This window comes from Leiobunum rupestre, chromosome 10 (assembly GCF_980474605.1).
Source record: "Leiobunum rupestre chromosome 10, qqLeiRupe1.1.hap1, whole genome shotgun sequence".
NCBI lineage: Eukaryota > Metazoa > Arthropoda > Arachnida > Opiliones > Sclerosomatidae > Leiobunum > Leiobunum rupestre.
In genome coordinates, this window is record NC_143393.1 from 56535460 (window position 1) to 56555434 (window position 19975).

General features: G+C 35.7%; 1 protein-coding gene and 1 long non-coding RNA gene across 2 annotated transcripts in view; both read left to right on the plus strand.

The window, feature by feature from the left end:
• The window catches only part of LOC149926251 (uncharacterized), a 385527-nt gene that overhangs the window by 65905 nt on the left and 299647 nt on the right, over positions 1-19975 (plus strand). The gene's annotated exons all lie outside the window — the stretch shown is intronic.
• LOC149926253 (uncharacterized) lies at positions 1451-1882 on the plus strand. Its single transcript, XM_090161925.1, has one exon. The coding sequence runs from the start codon at positions 1451-1453 to the stop codon at positions 1880-1882; it is 432 nt and encodes a 143-aa protein (XP_090018051.1).

Consider the following 19975-nt stretch of genomic DNA (forward strand, 5'->3'; position numbering starts at 1 on the left):
GCGGTACACGAAAACGTGAACTTGAACAAGGTAGACAAGTTTAATTACCTTATATCTTATTTAGAGGGAGAAGCCGCGAAAGCGGTGGACGGGTTGTTTGAATCTGAAGCCTCTTACGATGTGGCTATTCAAATTTTAGAAAATAGGTTCGGGAGACCAGATATGATAATTTATTCTCATATGACTAAATTATTAGAACTTAAGCCTCCGCGTGATTCAAATGATTTAAAATATCTACGTCGCCTTCTGGACACGGTTGAGATAAGTTTGAGAAATTTAAAATTAGTTGGGGTATCCACTTCCGATAACGCCTCTCTTCTATGCCCCACGCTATTAAGATGCCTTCCTAGCGATATGAGGGTTTTGTTTTGCCAGAAAACTAAGGGCAAGGCTAACTGGGACGCCGACGAATAAGTTGTGTTTTTTAGGGAACAAATAGAATATAGAGAAATGTCAGAACTTTTGGGCGCGGGTTTAAGGCAAGAAAAAACTGATTTTACTAGAGACAAAAACAAATACAAACAAATTCCTAAACTAGAAAGTAAACAAACCTTTTCAGCCAATGCTCTAACCACGCAAGTCGAAAATTCGAGCGAAACTAGTTATTGTATTTATTGCAACCTAAATACACACAAAACCAACAATTGCAGAGAGTTTAGCGTAGAAGACAACAGAAAAAAGATTTTGGAAGATCGTAGATGTTGTATTTGTCTTAAACTAAATCACGCAGCTAGGCAATGTAGGTCTAGATTCCGAAGCTGCAAATTGTGCAGAAAGGGTCACAACATGGCAGTTTGCGAGAGCAATGACGCAAATAAGCCTAAGAAGGGGGTAGAAACCCAAAGCATTACGTCTGCAGTTGCACCCGTAGAAAAGAGAGATCAGATAGTATTACTTCAAACAGCCAAAACCATGGCTTTAAACTCCGCCCAACCGACGACACGTCAAAGTGTGAAGGTCCTTTTAGACGGGGGGAGCCAAGCCACCTTTATTACTGAAAGACTGTCTAAAAGTTTAAACCTCCCGTGCGAAGGGGAAGAAATAGTCCAAGTGGATAGTGTTGGGAATGAAAACCCAGTAATGATTCTAAGAAAAAGAGTCAAGCTTACTTTGCAGAGTAGGGTAAACCCAAAAGAAAATATTCAAGTCATAGCTGTAGAAGTACCTTTAATCTGCAATGCCACAGCTAAATTAGAATGCCCCGAAATTCAGGCCTTCATGGAAGCCAATGACTTTCCCTTAGCGGACAACCCCGCGGAAGCGGAAAGCGCAGTCAACTTCGAAATTGACGTGCTAATTATTATTATTACTGGGAGGTGGCCTCCGAAAATTTCATATGTTCAACCGAAATGTGGTAGCCCAAGAAACTAAATTTGGGTGGGTAATTCAGGGCCCAACCAGAAGATCGGCAAAAGCCACGGATCCAAAATCCTGTTTCTTGCCAACGGTTATGAAAATAACTATAGAAGAGAAAAACGTAAATGAAACCCTAAAACAATTTTTTGATATTGAAAGTTTAGGTCTTAGCGATGGGGGAAAACCCTATGATCATAGTGATAGCGAAGCTCTTGAAAACTTCAAAAACACAATAGAATTTAAAGAAGGAAGGTACCACGTGGAGCTTCCGTGGAAGGTCGGGAAACGAGAAACATTGGCCGACAATAGACAAATAGCTAGTCCTTGCATTCCTTTCAAGGCTAAGAGATTCACACGTGATTTATCCCTCTACTCGGACTACAAAACTATAATAGACGAACAATTAGATCTCGGAATTGTGGAAGAAGTCCCTTTAAACGAATTCGAGAATAGAAAGCAGGGGTGTATTACTTGCCCCACCAACCGGTTAAGAGGGTCACTCTACTACCAAGCTCAGAATAGTTAAAGACGCGTCTTCGCACGCCAAATCGGTACCCTCTTTGAACGATTGTTTGCACCCTGGGCCAAATTTGTACCCGGATTTGTTAAAATTACTATTGAAATTTAGATTGCACAAAATCGTCTACGTTAGTGATATAGAGAAGGCTTTTCTAATGGTTGCTTTATCGGAAAAGGACCGTCAAAGCGTGCGATTTTATTGGATAGTTGAGGAGAATGGAAAAATTAGGGAGGATAAATTTAAAGTATTTAGAATGGCACGCGTCCCTTTCGGTGTAACTTCGTCCCCCTTCTTGTTAGCGGCAACCGTGAAACATCATTTAGAGAATACCGAGATAGTGAACCCTAAAGTAAGAGAGGCCTTAAATGAGACCCTTTATGTAGACGATCTCGCGAACGGGGCAAAAACTGATAGCGAAGCGTTTCAAATAACAAAAGAAATATCCGAGGTAATGTTACGCGCCAACATGCGTCTAAGAAAATGGGAATCAAACTCCCCCAATTTAGAAGAAATGTGGCGAGAGTATGATAAAACCGCGAAAATAAAATTATTTCCCTCGCAGGATCAAGGGAACGAATTAAAAATTTTAGGTATTAATTGGAATAAAAATGCGGATACTCTGTCCGTTTCATTGCGCAAATTAATAGAGTACCTAAAGAATGCGAAGAAAACTAAACGATTTGTTTTAAGCGCTATTGCCCAAATTTTCGACCCAACCGGTATTCTGTCGCCGTATACTATTAAAGGGAAAATGCTCTTTCAGGAGCTTTGGAAATTAAAATGGGGTTGGGACAAAGAAATGCCACCGGAACTAGGAAGGTAATTCGAAAATTGGTGCAGTGACATGGGAGAGTTACTAAACATTAAATTACCTCGGTACTATTTACACCACATTCTAGTGGTCTCCGCTTAGGTTTGGGAAAAGCCCCAAAACCCACTTCATACTTGTGTGGTTTATCAATATATCTGCTGTCACTATTACACTTTGGGAAAACGCAGTGTTTAACTTTACCCATTTTAAAATCGCCAAAAAACACGATTAAATTTCATTAAAAAATTAGTCGGAGTTCAAACTACAACTGCCAAAATACAAAAACCGCCATTTTTTTTGCAAAGAAAAGCTTTTCAAAACGATAGATGGCGCTAGAATTTGTCTTGTTTCTTCGGATGGATTTTTGCGTAGTTCGCGTGAAGGTACGAAAGGCATGTCCTTGATTTATCATTTCTTAGTCCATGCTCGAAACACCTCGATATTTCATCAAGTAATAATATGTCTACTACGTGGAAGGTTTGGAAACAGTGGTTTTTATGGTACGCTACAGCACAGAATCTGTCCAGGAAAACGCCTGAAATACTAGTCGCAACTTCGATGACATCGATTAGGGAAGACGCCGTTAACATCTATAACTCGTTTGGATTGACCGAAGCTCAAAGCAAAGATCTTGAGTATATTTTGACTAAATTTTAAGATTATTTTACGCCCAAGGCAAACCGAGCGTATGAACGGTTTAAATTTAACGCAATGTTTCAAAAACCTGGGGAACCGTATACGGAATTTCTTCCCGAGGCCCGTATTCAATGTATGAAATGCGAAAATCAAGGCTTAGAAGACGAATTATTGAGATATAAATTGATAAGTGACCCGGAATCACGCTGCAAAAAGTCGTAGATGCTTGTAAAGCCAGCGAGCAAGCCTTTACGCAATTAAAAACGGTCGGAGGTGAGGCGAAGGCTGTAGATCAGATAACCAAACCTAATAGAACAAAAGGGGCGGTAGGAGGCATCCCGCCACAGGACAGCAAAATAGCCGTAGAAAAATTCAGCCCGGAAATAAGTTGAATAGACCCGAAGAAGATAATAGAAAATGTGGATATAAGCATGATTGGGGAAAATGTGCAACATATAATAAAAATGTTCAAATTGTCTGAAAATAGTAATGTAAATGCAACTCTAAGGTCTAGTGATTCAAACGACACTGCCGAAGAGAACAATAAAGAGTTGTATATTTCAGAGATAAAAATTAAGTATCAACGGTAGCTAAGGGAGTTTGGCATGTACTAGCGAAAATGACCACAAGCCCTTAGAAACGCTTAGTCTCAAACAACTTTCGGCTGCGCCACCTAGACTACAACGTATCCTATTTGACATACAACAATACCGCAAGGGGGCAGAAATGTACCTCGCAGGTGCACTTAACAGAGACGTTCGGACGTCGGAAAGGTTCACTACCGTATCCCAGGAAGACATGCCCGTGTGTTTGGTTTTGGCGATGTCCAACTCTAAGTTTCAAGAACTCCGAGAGGCGACCACCAATGATTCTGTGCTCCCTAAAGGGATTGAGTATCATTCCAACGGTTGGCCAAAGGAGGGTACAAATATTGGCGAATAAGTGAAGCCATATTGGTCCTTCAGAGATGAAATATCAGTTCACGATGACGTGGTCCTTAAAGGTGAACGTGTCGTCATACCGGTCGCTATGAAGACTATAATCTTAAAACACATACATGAATGGCATCTTGGCATTCAAAGTTGCATGAGGCGTGCAAGAGACGTACTCTACTGCCCTGGAATGACCAACGACCTCAAGTGTATGGACTAGAGTTCTGCAACTTGCGAGGCTAATCAAAGAGCACCAGCTAATGAACCGTTATAACTGAAAACTGTTCATAGTAGCTAATATAATGTACCATAAGAGAGATTTGTCATATAGCGCCCCCTGTACCATCTGTAATTAATTTTATTTAATAATAAACCGCTTACTCTTTCTTTGGCACTCGTTGTTGTTACAACGTTTTTCGTCAATAATTTAAAACCTACGACACCTACGACTTCAAAAATAAAGCATTCGTACTTGCGTCGTCAAGGCCTATCTGCCAATACACGGATTATCTTAGTTTAAGCAAGTTGTATATACTAGGTACTGAAGGAAAGGCCCCTTCGGCACGTTAATAACTGCATGAATTATAAAGTCTTAGGTATAGTAAGTATTGAGATAGTCACGCCCATCTATTGTCGGATCGGCCTTGATGGCGGGAGTACGACTGCAGTATTTTTAAAATCCTAAGTGTCATAGGTATCGAGCAATTGCCGAAAAATCTAGTTAGGAATAAACTATGTCAAACCGGGTATTGGCGGATTGGGCTTGACGGTGCAATTACGAATGCGTTATTTTTTGGAAACGTAGGTGTCGTGGGTATCGGCATATGGGCGAAAAACATATACGAAAAATCCTTTTTAAAAATAAACATCCACAGCAATTTCGTACAGGAGAAATGGTTTTACTATTTTTCGGTTTTGATAACTTTCGTGCCCCATCTGGCGGGCGAACTGTACGTCTTTGAAAATATCACTCCATTGAAACGTGGTACGGGATCACATACCTAATCCATATCATATCCAAATTTGAAGATATTTTACCTGGAACCGAAATTAGTGTTAAGTGTGCGGGGTTCTTTTCGGCTCGTTTTCTTAATTTTTGAATAAAAAATTAATCGTCGTTATAGCAGTTTTGAATAGGCGTATTTATATGCAATGTGTAACTCCAAACTAGTGTAAGAGTTATGCGAAGGAATGAAAGACACCAACGATTATAAAAACACTAGCAATTTTATTGTTAAAATATTTTAATTGTTAAAACCATTAAACTAAAAAAGGAGCGACATGTTTCGGCTTGCGGCGGGTTCGCCGCCGTTTTCAAACGCAGTTACAAGTCTAATGATAGCGTAATTATAGTATTGTGAGACGCGCGGGATAAGAGGTGATATTATGGGCTTGACCAACTTGTTTTTAACGTGTAAACATTAATTTGTCCTATTATATTTTATAACAATTTCAATTTTCTTGTGACGTGATTTAAAAAGGTATCTCTTAACTATAAAATTTGACCGTGCATATTAAGGTGGAATTTAGTGGTTTTGTGTTTCTGCAGGAAAATAAGAGATGGCGCTGAAACACGTCTCTTGCTGGTGTTGCCAGAAAATATTTTTATTTTAAATTGACGTGATTTGCTTTTATGCATTGTACTGTTAAAGTTGAGTGCGGCGCGCGCAATACACTTCAAAGGAGTTCGTGCGTAAAGTGCGCGAGTCCTTCTATATTACGAAGCGCGCGATCTAAGGAAAAACGCTTTTTTAATTCCACATCGAGATATATATATATATCGAAGTGGGACTATTGCTATGGATGGATTGTCGTTAAGTGTTGTTGTAGTTTGTTTGTTTGTTGTGGAAAAGCGACGACACGGTAGATGGAGCTGCGAAAAATAATTTATTTATATAATTTATATTGCGGGCCTCACCGGACTCGAACATAGACAGCCGCTTGCCGCGTAATCTCCAAAAACCCCACGGCCTACCAACCGAGCCACGCCGTCTTCAGTAACATTTGCTTGAAATTTTACGCTTAAGCAGTTTTTGTTTCGTGCCCGCCCTATAGGGGGGCGCACTTCTTCCATTGGGGGCGGAACGAAATTTTGCGTTTACTCAAAAGCGGGACAAGTAGATTGTTAACTAGTAGTGCCCGTAAAGGCAGGAGAGATAGATCCGTTAGACATTGCAGCAGAGAGCATATAATATTATATAATAATAATAAGAGTGGCACTTTCTTATCGAAACCGTGTTTGGTCAGAAGTAATAAGTGTGGCACTCTCTTATCGAAACAGTGTATGGTCAGAAGTAATAAATAAGTGTGGCTCTTTCTTATTGAAAGAAACCGTGTATGGTCAGAAGTAATAAGTGTGGTACTTTCTAATGGAAACCGTGTATGGTCAGAAGTAATAAATAAGTGTTGCACTTTCTTTTCGAAACCGTGTATGGTCATTAGTAATAAATAAGTGTGGCACTACCTTATCGAAACCGTGTATGGTCAGAAGTAATAAATAAGTGTGGCTCTTTCTTATTGAAAGAAACCGTGTATGGTCAGAAGTAATAAGTGTGGCACTTTCTTATTTAAACCGTGTATGGTCAGAAGTAATAAGTGTGGCACTTTTTTATGGAAACCGTGTATGGTCAGAAGTAATAAATAAGTGTGGCACTACCTTATCGAAACCGTGTATGGTCATAAGTAATAAATAAGTGTGGCTCTTTCTTATTGAAAGAAACCGTGTATGGTCAGAAGTAATAAGGGTGGCACTTTCTTATTTAAACAGTGTATGGTCAGAAGTAATAAATAAGTGTGGCACTTTCTTATGGAAACCGTGTATGGTCAGAAGTAATAAATAAGTGTGGCACTTTCTTATCGAAACCGTGTATGGTCAGAAGAAATTTAATAAGTGTGGCACTTTCTTATCGAAACCGTGTAAGGTCAAAAGTAATAAATAAGTGTGGCACTTTCTTATCGAAACCGTGTATGGTCAGAAGTAATAAATAAGGGTGGCACTTTCTTATTAAAGGGAGAGTGATCGAAAAAAACAGTTGGTCTCATTCGATAGAACTCTTAAACGCGCACGCAGTGCCGTTAATTTCCGCCCCCTCCGACCAACCCCCTTAAAGGGAGAGTTACCGGAAAAAAGTTGATTTCATGAGGGTGGGCGGTGGCCACTCTTTAACATAGGATGGTGAATTTTATATCAAACAATAGGAAATCACATGGGCCCAGAAGATTTGTTATTAGTTTGCCCACCCGGGTCAGCTAGAGAGATAAGGGAGTGCGTCTACCGATAAGGGGGCACCTGCGGGCGGGTGAAACGGGCCCCTGTAGGGGCCCCATTTTGCGGCAATATTCGGCAGGTCAAAAGGTTACATGATTTACGATGTTACCCTGGGTCAATAGGTTATCTGCCCCTATGGCGATGTGGACAACGATGTTATGCAAACAGCTATAAACCGTCAAATAGGGGAAACGGGGGTGAAACAGGCCCCTGTAGGGGCCCCATTTTGCGTACATTTACGGCAGGTCAAAAGGTTAGCTAATTTACGAGGTCAATAGGTTAGATGATGTCGCTATTCGGCAGGTGGTGTGCACTGACACGATGTTATGCAAACAGCTATAAACCGTTAAATAGGTCCGTCAAAACCTATCCGTCATAGTGAATGTCGGGCCCCTGTCTTTCGAGTTGGTAATAAATAGTTCAATGGGTTTTCGCCGACAAACACTTTCAAACATTTTCGGGCCCCTAAGTGTTGTAAAAGGGTACCGTAAAATAGCGGGTGGTCATCGGTAAAAGTGTTTTGGAAAAAAAGAGCAGAGTGTATACAAATTATAAGGTTTTATTATTGCTCCCAATCGCTAGAAATTGGCTTTTTTCCCCATTCACTATAAATCGCAGCAGTTTGCCAGAATTAGTTTTATCTCTCCAAAATAATTAATGTACCCAAAATTGGACCGCCAGTTTATTAATCTTTTTAGGGGGATCTCTATGGGCGTTTAACATTACAATAAAGCTAAAAGGTCCAATTTGGGGTACATTTGGTCCGAAATGGGGTACATAGGGGCGAAAATGGTGACTTTGGTTGTTTTTAGGGTACATTTGGTCCATTTGGGTACATCCGAATTGCAATTGGAAAAACGAAGAGCCGTAATTTGTTCCACCCATCCCTAAACGCCTTAAATTTATTGCTATAATTTATTTATCGCTGGCGAACCCTAGAATATAATTAATAAGGACAAGTTATTTAAATTTAATTTAGAACTTTTGTTTACATGATTACAACTAATCCGATATGATATATAATCCGTTTAAATCCTAATTTATCTATATAATTGTAATTAATTCGACATTTTAAAGGGTTGAAACGAACTACCTTCTGCAACATGTATAAATAATTTAATTAAAAGTTCTAACTCACGTATTTGTAGTGTCTAGCCGCAGTATCGTCTGACATACGAGGGACAGCGACTTCCCACCCCACCACACCCCATAGTCGCATTCGAATCTTCTTTAACTAAGAACTCTCTGCATAATTAATTTTTATAAAGTAAAAAAATAACCTTATTAATAGTTAATTAATAAGATATATAAATAATTATGCTTTATATGCTTTACGTAATGTGTTTACTTCTATATTAAGCTATTTTAAATACCATTATTGGCTCAAGTACATACCATAAATATAATATAGCAAATTTGAGTGTGTGTTTTGACAATATAAATACCAAAACAGTAAAAAAAATAACCTTGTTTAGCGTTTTACGATTAGAAATTTATTATCAATGATCGTTATATAGTGATATACCATTTCTTATCTTGATAAGTTTACAGATAGAGGTAACCATTATTACGTTACAATGCGGTTTTTGTTATGGAACCAACGACAATAAGCTTTAAAATTTGCTTATCTTTGAAAAAAGTCTCTTATTTCCAAGAACTATCTTATCGTGTGTAGATGCTCTAGAATTTTTAAAGAGGAAATGGCTGTGCGATATAATATTATTTTGGCGTATTTCAATAGGTTTTTCTATAAAATGTTTAACGGCCGGTCTCCGTCACGCAACGCCAACTTCACTAATAAAAGTTGGCAGTACTTTTTTATTTCCTCTTGGCCATCGAAATCTCATATGTATCTAGAATGCTGCCGCCTAGGGCCGAGCTTGTCGCCAGTTCGTTTTGAACCTTCAGCCAATGAGGGGCCGTAGAGTGGTTCCACCAAGGAGGATAATAATTCTCCTTGGTAAATATAATAAAATAGAAACTTACTTTTTTTCTCTTTGACGGTACAAAGGGATACAATATTTCCATCAACGCGACTTCCCACCCCCACCACACCCCACAGTCGCATTCGAATCTTCTTTAACTAAGAACTCTCTGCATAATTAATTTTTATAAAGTAAAAAAAAATAACCTTATTAATAGTTAATTAATAAGCTATATAAATAATTATGCTTTATATGCTTTACATAATGTGTTTACTTCTATATTAAGCTATTTTAAATACCATTATTGGCTCAAGTACATACCATAAATATAATATAGCAAATTTGAGGGTGTGTATTGATAATATAAATACCAAAACAGTAAAAAAAATAACCTTGTTTAGCGTTTTACGATTAGAAATTTATTATCAATGATCGTTATATAGTGATATACCATTTCTTATCTTGATAAGTTTACAGATAGAGGTAACCATTATTACGTTACAATGCGGTTTTTGTTATGGAACCAACGACAATAAGCTTTAAAATTTGCTTATCTTTGAAAAAAGTCTCTTATTTCCAAGAACTATCTTATCGTGTGTAGATGCTCTAGAATTTTTAAAGAGGAAATGGCTGTGCGATATAATATTATTTTGGCGTATTTCAATAGGTTTTTCTATAAAATGTTCAACGGCCGGTCTCCGTCACGCAACGCCAACTTCACTAATAAAAGTTGGCAGTACTTTTTTATTTCCTCTTGGCCATCGAAATCTCATATGTATCTAGAATGCTGCCGCCTAGGGCCGAGCTTGTCGCCAGTTCGTTTTGAACCTTCAGCCAATGAGGGGCCGTAGAGTGGTTCCACCAAGGAGGATAATAATTCTCCTTGGTAAATATAATAAAATAGAAACTTACTTTTTTTCTCTTTGACGGTACAAAGGGATACAATATTTCCATCAACGCGACTTCCCACCCCCACCACACCCCACAGTCGCATTCGAATCTTCTTTAACTAAGAACTCTCTGCATAATTAATTTTTATAAAGTAAAAAAAATAACCTTATTAATAGTTAATTAATAAGCTATATAAATAATTATGCTTTATATGCTTTACATAATGTGTTTACTTCTATATTAAGCTATTTTAAATACCATTATTGTCTCAAGTACATACCATAAATATAATATAGCAAATTTGAGTGTGTGTATTGACAATATAAATACCAAAACAGTAAAAAAAATAACCTTGTTTAGCGTTTTACGATTAGAAATTTATTATCAATGATCGTTATATAGTGATATACCATTTCTTATCTTGATAAGTTTACAGATAGATGTAACCATTATTACGTTACAATGCGGTTTTTGTTATGGAACCAATGACAATAAGCTTTAAAATTTGCTTATCTTTGAAAAAAGTCTCTTATTTCCAAGAACTTGTATAATTATCTAGAATGTACTAGAGCTATTAGATATTTTGGATGAAAGGCGATCTAAAATTTATGCTTGTTTACTTAATTATTTCATTTAACCTCATTTTGGGTATGATCACTCTAGTACAAACATTGATCATAATCGATATCCTGAAACAATCATCAAATTGATAATATTATATTTTTAATGATTAATTAATCGCTTGTTTTATTTTTTTATTACCTTAAGACATTTTCTCGTTATTTAATGAATTAATTGTACATTATTTATCGTTATTTAGTTTTTCGTTGAGCAAAGTTTTTTGTCTATGATTATTTGATAAATAACGTCTCTTATTCACAAGAACTTGTATATTTATCGAGAATGTACTAGCGCTATTAGATATTTTGGAGGAAAGGCGATCTAAAATTTATGTCTATTTACTTAATTATTCCATTTCACTCTAGCCTTAACCCAACCAGTGTTTATTCTTTATATTTAAATAAAGCATATGATGTTTTTTATATTGACAACATTCACATTAAACAGAAGCGAAGATATAAGAAAAGGTTTTTATTGGAATATCCATTTCAGAAGACCAACGTCAGTGAATGAATTGGGCTAAATTTGGAATGATGTAATGAATAAGGGAATTATACATAACATAAAACTGAATTGTTGGAAGATACAGGGTTATATCAAATGAAGGTACTGAATAAGTAAACGTTATCTGAAACACTTAACTTGGAAGAAAATCAAAATAGCGCTGATATTATTTTTATCCTCAGAACCCACATTTTATACTTTATATACGGAGATCCCTCAAAAATCGAGAACAGTTTATGAATAGACTCGGTTCGAGTAAAACGTATGTGTTTGTCTTCTTCGAATATAATCCAAATGGGTCGAAACAAATATATTCAGTGTCCAAGTTGCGAGAAACGAATACGTGGCTATAGATTAAGAACCCATAAATGTAAACGTACATCGTGTACAACATGCAATAAATCGTTCAAATCACAACTGAGTCGGCATATTAGACGGTGCAGTCTAAGCCCTCACAAAGTAAACTTAGGTAAAGTAGAAGCGGAAATTGATAAACAACGAGTCCGCGCAGAAGCCGTTACTCGATCGGGACTACCATCGCATCTTTTTGGAAATTTGACAAGTGCTTGGGTAGAACAAATGAAAACCCCTAAACGAATAAACAAAGATATAGAACTTAGACCATGGCAGAAAAGTTTATTGGAACATTTAATTCTCTCAGACAGAAAAATAATATTTGTAATAGGAAAAGATGGAAATGAAGGAAAATCGTGGATGTTAAATTACTTGAAATCCCGTAAGCCCGACTTTGTACATTGTCAGCAAGTGACAGTTTCGGGGAGTGAAATGCTTTTTCAATTGAAAAAAGGTTGCGCTGGTGTGAACCACTTTTTCTTTAACACCTTGAGAAGTATAAAAATATGCGACGAACACTTGGCAGTATTTGAAAGTTTAAAAGATGGTGAAATTGTTAGTACGAAATATAATTGTGTGAGTATAAATATTAGTACTCCAAATGTAGTTTGTGTTTTTGGAAATTATATGCCTGAATCTTACGGTTTAAGTTCTGATAGAATTGTACGATTTTATATAAAAAATAATTATTTATGTAAATATTAATTATGAAATATGTATAGTAGAAATGTTAATATAAAATTTGCATAATTGAGGACGTGTGAATATAAAAATAGTAAACTTAAGGTTGTTTGTGTTTAATTCCCGATTTTTTTGGTTTATGTTCATATTATAGCCGTCCTCAGGTTATCTATATAAAAACAAATGGTTGTATAAAAAAATGAAAAGAAAGAATAATAAAATTGTTGATTTAAACCAGAAAAGGTATATGTCGGTCAAATGTTTGAGTTTTCTTAAATTTATTTCATATACATTTCTACATGTTTTTATTTCACTGTAATCAAGTATCTAACACTTATGAATAGATAATTGTATAATTGATTTACAAGTTATTAGAGTTAGAAATTTAGTCGTAGCAATTGTTTTTTCACGCTTTATTTAAGTCAAGCAATAACATTTTTAAAAATGAAAGCTGTTAAACGAAATAAAATAAGCATTTCTGAACTTTTAATATTAATTATGTTTTATTATTTATAACGATATGGATTTCAATACATTTGAAGAAGCGAGTAAACTCAGCTTATCAGACTTGGGCAAAGTGGTTTTTAATTGATGGTGTTAAATAATAAAATATACTTCAGCTTTTGAATAAGATTTTTTTCTATCCAACCGATATCCTTTATATAAAAGCTGAAGTAATTTATCCATTCATTTCAACAAGCATTAAAAAACCCGGTTCAAGTCAGAATAGCTGTGCAAAGTACTAATAACGTAGAAAATGTTTTTGGGGGTTCCATTGACCTGATGAAAAATTTTCATATGATAAAGTTACTGGACTGATGGAAGCTTCAGTGTTTTCAGAGCGAAGTCTTAATTGCATATTCTAAGTTTTTTTTAAAACAAGTTTATTTCTAAAAATGAAAAGGACATGTTTTATCGGGGGCAAACTTATTCCGTGTGAATGGAGAAATGATAATTAAAGAGTTAACTATTTACGATACGGAAACGGAGAAGCATAACGTCTGGACCTTTAAACCACCATATCCATATTCCAGTCTTACGGAAGACGATAAATGGCATTGTAGATGGTTGTATTGGAACATTTGCGATCTCCGTTGGGACGAAGGACAGGAAGACTACAACAGCCTAGGAGTTATCGCGAATTATATAAAAGAACAAGGGTTAAAGTTTTTTTTTGGAAAGGTTTAGTAAAGGTCAAAGTTTTATCGGATTTCATAGGAGTTAACGTCAAGAACGTAGAGGATTTAGACTGTCCTAAATTATCTACCATTCTTTGTATAAGTGCTCCTAAACATTGTCATTTTCACCGTGACCCTAATAATTGCGCCGTTGTGAAATCTCACAAAATCGATGTGTGGTACCGAAAAATCGTGTGTAAGAAAATATAAGTCGTTTTAAGATTATTTTTGCTACTTTTTCATCACATTGGTTTTACGTTATGTCTGTTTTCTAAAATTACGTTTCTTAAATAGCGTAACGTATTAAAGTTGAATAAAGAGTTTTTCATTTAATTTTAATTTTAGTGTTTTTATAATATCTTTCTGACTACATGTGTATTGTTTAACTTCTTTCATTTTTAAAAATGTAATTGCTTGATTTAAATAAAGCGTGAAAATTATTAGTTTCGAAATGATATTTACAAATCTTATCCAATCTAAAGTCCATCGTTCGGGTATTAGTAAGTATTTCATACAAACAAACTTAATTAAGTATTTTTAGAAGTGAAGAGAAAACACATTGTGAAAATACAAATGAAAAGAGACTTTAAACGGTTTTAAATATCTTAATATATATATTTAAAAAATCCAACGTTTCGGCAGTGTAGCATATGGAAGTATTAAGTTTCAAAAATTTAAATTGAAGTGAGGCCTATTTTGGGATTCCCCTTGTTCCTCCTTCTTTCATCTCAGCATGTTTCCCCTTTTATCATGGTTTATCTCGAAAAAATAGCCAAAAATCTTAAATCAGTAGGTCTCGATCCTATTTATCTCCCACCATCCCGAATTGTCAGCTTTATTATGTAATAACAAAGAACCAACTGCCCTCATCAACAAGGCCCTCATTTATAAAATCTCCCGTGATTGTGGTGATTATTACATGGGGGCAATGCCGTCGCCCATTTCATCAAAGGCGTAAAGAGCCCCCCCAAAAATATAAACACCCCGTACAATAATTATCCCCCTTAGCGAACATCTTCGTGTTTTTGGGGCCATAATGTTAGGTGGGGCTCAAAAGACATACTAGCTCAACCCAAAATTACATAAAACTCATTTTAATGTACGCGAATCCATCGAAATTTAAAAAAATAAATCTGCGCAATGTTTAAACCATGACGATGGTCCCGTTAACTTATACACGTTTTCTCCACTTTTTATGGTCCTCACCCTCTCACACACACACACAACAAACCAATTCATCCCCTCGCAGAACCCACCCATTCAGACAATAGTAGCCCCGAGCGCGAACGAAGATATCGAGTCCGTTGCTCTTATAACACTTCGACGGGGTCGACTCGCCTTTGAAAAAAAACGCCTCGCGGCTAAAGAACAGTACCCCCACTATATGTATGCATAAATATTTTTTCGTCCCAAAGTTTTACCATCGTACTGTCAGACTTGTAAAAATCCCTGAAGAAGGAGGAACAGTTCCTCCGAAACGTTCGATTTTTTAAATAAATATATTGTGAATTTTAAAAAACGGTTAAAGTCTCTTTTCACTAAGTATTTTTAAATATTTGAATATCGGAATTGTATTTTGCCGCGTTAAAAGTAGAGTTTAGATGTATAGTCGTTTTAAGAAATACTCGTGATATAGGCTCAAGTGCCAAGCATATTTAAGTACTACAATGATATTAAAATAAAGTTTAAAAATATTTCCATTCTACGTTACTTTAACAACGAATATTCTATGACGTCAAAACACTCAAATCCATGTTTCAAATTCAAATTAACCGCGCAAAACACTTAAATCTATGTTTTCATTTCATTTTTAAATTAACCGCGCAAAACACTTAAATCTATGTTTTCATTTGATTTTTAAATTAACCGCGACGCGCCCCCAGACCGCGCGCCCCCCGAGAAATCCGCGCCCCAATCCGCGTCCCCCCCCCCCAGGGGAAATCAGCGCACGCGCGCAAGACGGCGAGGTGGGGAGGGCTTCGTATATCAACATATTGTGTTCAGGCCAACTTGTTCACTATGCTATATTGTTTTACTAGTCACTATATAATGTCTGAGTTTTACGCGCACTGTGATTTTCGCAACTTACCATTAATATATTAGCATCTCTGTATAATGTATATAAACAAGGTATTTCACAAGGCGTCGGTTAACGCATTGAAGGTACATTAACATCGCTGCAAAATATCGGGCTAATCATTCAATCAATCAGCTAAAGCACATATCGTGATGACTACATGTAAGTCGTTCTAGCTTCGTAGGTATGTGTCTTAAATAAATAAATAAATAAATAAATCTAACCGTCATATAAACATTTGTATTGCACTTTCATTACTTGAAACTTCAGATTAGGTAGATTGTATCGCTAATTAATCCACTGAATATTTTAGTATCCCGTTTTTGTGAATAATTCCAAACCGAGTTAGTTTTGTTTGAAGTTACGAGCAGACCTGTTTCAATAAAGTATTAAAACGGAATTTATTTTTTCTGTTTGACAGAGAAAAGATTCGTTCATACCAAAGAAAGGTAACGTCGTCCATCGTAAGTTAATGCGAACTTGTCGTATTGTCGAAAACGTATACCGTTAAATTGTTAAAGCTCTTAAAGGTTGGTTTCCGCTAGGGCAACAAGGACATACCGGCGACGTCGACGCAAATACTTCCCCGAGCTCATCGGTTTTCCCCTTTCGTTAATAACTCGTGGAGGATTAAGATAATAATGGGTGATGACTATAGTAGCTAAACGCTAATAGTAAGTTATGACTAACGTGGTTTAATGATAATAGTAAGTAATGACTAACGTGGTTTAATGATAATAGTAAGTAATGACTAAACGCAAAATTTAACCATGGATAATTTAAACTAGTAAATAGTACGTAATATACTATAGAGACAGATACTTCATGGTTTAAAATAAACTTTTATTAAAAAGAATATTGAGGAAGCTTTTTCGAGCCCACTCGTTCCTTTTCAACCCAGATAGAAATGGCTAAAAAATCCAAATACAAACGCGTAAAAAGTCATAACCTGGGCGGTGCGCGTAATCGGATAATACAGAAATATAAATTACTTGATCAAAACGTTTTACGAATAATTTTGAGAGCTTTATCTAGTGAATAAAAGTTAACCACCCCCGACCTCAAAGGTGGAATCGCGCTTAGCTAGAAGACCCGATATGTTCGCGAATTCCGACAACGACCATAATTTCAAACTATATTTTTTATTTCTTTCTTTTATTTTGTTTAATTATATATATATTTAAAATTGAAGCTGAAACAAATTTTAAAATGACTTTGGTTTCCCATAAGACATGCTAACCTTTCCACCTCGCCGTCTTGCGCGCGTGCGCTGATTTCCCCTGGGGGGACGCGGATTGGGGCGCGGATTTCTCGGGGAACGCGCGGTCTGGGGCCGCGTCGCGGTTAATTTAAAAATCAAATGAAAACATAGATTTAAGTGTTTTGCGCGGTTAATTTAAATTTGAAACATGGATTTGAGTGTTTTGACGTCATAGAATATTCGTTGTTAAAGTAACGTAGAATGGAAATATTTTTAAACTTTATTTTAATATCATTGTAGTACTTAAATATACTTGGCACTTGAACCTATATCACGAGTATTTCTTAAAACGACTATACATATAAACTCTACTTTTAACGCGGCAAAATACAATTCCGATATTCAAATATTTAAAAATACTTAGTGAAAAGAGACTTTAACTGTTTTTTTAAAATTCACAATATATTTATTTAAAAAATCGAACGTTTCGGAGGAACTGTTCCTCCTTCTTCAGGGATTTTTACAAGTCTGACAGTACGATGGTAAAACTTTGGGACGAAAAATATTTATGCATACATATAGTGGGGGTACTGTTCTTTAGCCGCGAGGCGTTTTTTCTCAAAGGCAAGTCGACCCCGTCGAAGTGTTATATGAGCAACGGACTCGATATCTTCGTTCGCGCTCGAGGCTACTGTTGTCTGAATAGGTGGGTTCTGCGAGGGGATGAATTGGTTTGTTGTGTGTGTGTGTGAGAGGGTGACGACCATAAAAAGTGGAGAAAACGTGTATAAGTTAAAGGCACCATCGTCATGGTTTAAACATTGCGCAATTTATTTTTTTTAATTTCGATGGATTCGCGTACATTAAAATGAGTTTTATGTAATTTTGGGTTAAGCTATTTTGTCTATCTAACATTATGGCCCCAAAAACACGAAGGTGTTCGCTAAGGGGGAGAATTATTGTACGGGGTGTTTATATTTTTGGGGGGGCTCTTTACGCCTTTGATGAAATGGGCGACGGCATTGCCCCCATGTAATAATCACCACAATCACGGGAGATTTTATAAATGAGGGCCTTGTTGATGAGGGCAGTTGGTTCTTTGTTATTACATAATAAAGCTGACAATTCGGGATGGTGGGAGATAAATAGGATCGAGACCTACTGATTTAAGATTTTTGGCTATTTTTTGGAGATAAACCATGATAAAAGGGGAAACATGCTGAGATGAAAGAAGGAGGAACAAGGGGAATCCCAAAATAGGCCTCACTTCAATTTAAATGCACTTTTTGAAACTTAATACTTCCATATGCTACACTGCCGAAACGTTGGATTTTTTAAATATATATATTAAGATATTTAAAACCGTTTAAAGTCTCTTTTCATTTGTATTTTCACAATGTGTTTTCTCTTCACTTCTAAAAATACTTATTTAAGTTAGTTTGTATGAAATACTTACTAATACCCGAACGATGGACTTTAGATTGGATAAGATTTGTAAATATCATTTCGAAACTAATAATTTTCGCGCTTTATTTAAATCAAGCAATTACATTTTTAAACGTAATTTTAGAAAACAGACATAACGTAAAACCAATGTGATGAAAAAGTAGCAAAAATAGTCTTAAAACGACTTATATTTTCTTACACACGATTTTTCGGTACCACACATCGATTTTGTGAGATTTCACAACGGCGCAATTATTAGGGTCACGGTGAAAATGACAATGTTTAGGAGCACTTATACAAAGAATGGTAGATAATTTAGGACAGTCTAAATCCTCGACGTTCTTGACGTTAACTCCTATGAAATCCGATAAAACTTTGGCCTTTACTTAACCTTTCCAAAAAAAACTTTAACCCTTGTTCTTTTATATAATTCGCGATGACTCCTAGGCTGTTGTAGTCTTCCTGTCCGTCGTCCCAACGGAGATCGCAAATGTTCCAATACAACCATATACAATGCCATTTATCGTCTTCCGTAAGACTGGAATATGGATATGGTGGTTTAAAGGTCCAGACGTTATGCTTCTCCGTTTCCGTATCGTAAATAGTTAACTCTTTAATTATCATTTCTCCATTCACACGGAAAAAGTTTGCCCCCGATAAAACATGTCCTTTTCATTTTTAGAAATAAACTTGTTTTAAAAAAAAACTTAGAATATGCAATTAAGACTTCGCTCTGAAAACACTGAAGCTTCCATCAGTCCAGTAACTTTATCATATGAAAATTTTTCATCAGGTCAATGGAACCCCCAAAAACATTTTCTACGTTATTAGTACTTTGCTTGTTTTTTAATGCTTGTTGAATTTAATGGATAAATTACTTCAGCTTTTATATAAAGGATATCGGTTGGATAGAAAAAAATCTTATTCAAAAGCTGAAGTATATTTTATTATTTAACACCATCAATTAAAAACCACTTTGCCCAAGTCTGATAAGCTGAGTTTACTCGCTTCTTCAAATGTATTGAAATCCATATCGTTATAAATAATAAAACATAATTAATATTAAAAGTTCAGAAATGCTTATTTTATTTCGTTTAACAGCTTTCATTTTTAAAAATGTTATTGCTTGACTTAAATAAAGCGTGAAAAAATAATTGCTACGACTAAATTTCTAACTCTAATAACTTGTAAATCAATTATACAATTATCTATTCATAAGTGTTAGAGACTTGATTACAGTGAAATAAAAACATGTAGAAATGTATATGAAATAAATTTAAGAAAACTCAAACATTTGACCGACATATACCTTTTCTGGTTTAAATCAACAATTTTATTATTCTTTCTTTTCATTTTTTTATACAACCATTTGTTTTTATATAGATAACCTGAGGACGGCTATAATATGAACATAAACCAAAAAAATCGGGAATTAAACACAAACAACCTTAAGTTTACTATTTTTATATTCACACGTCCTCAATTATGCAAATTTTATATTAACATTTCTACTATACATATTTCATAATTAATATTTACATAAATAATTATTTTTTATATAAAATCGTACAATT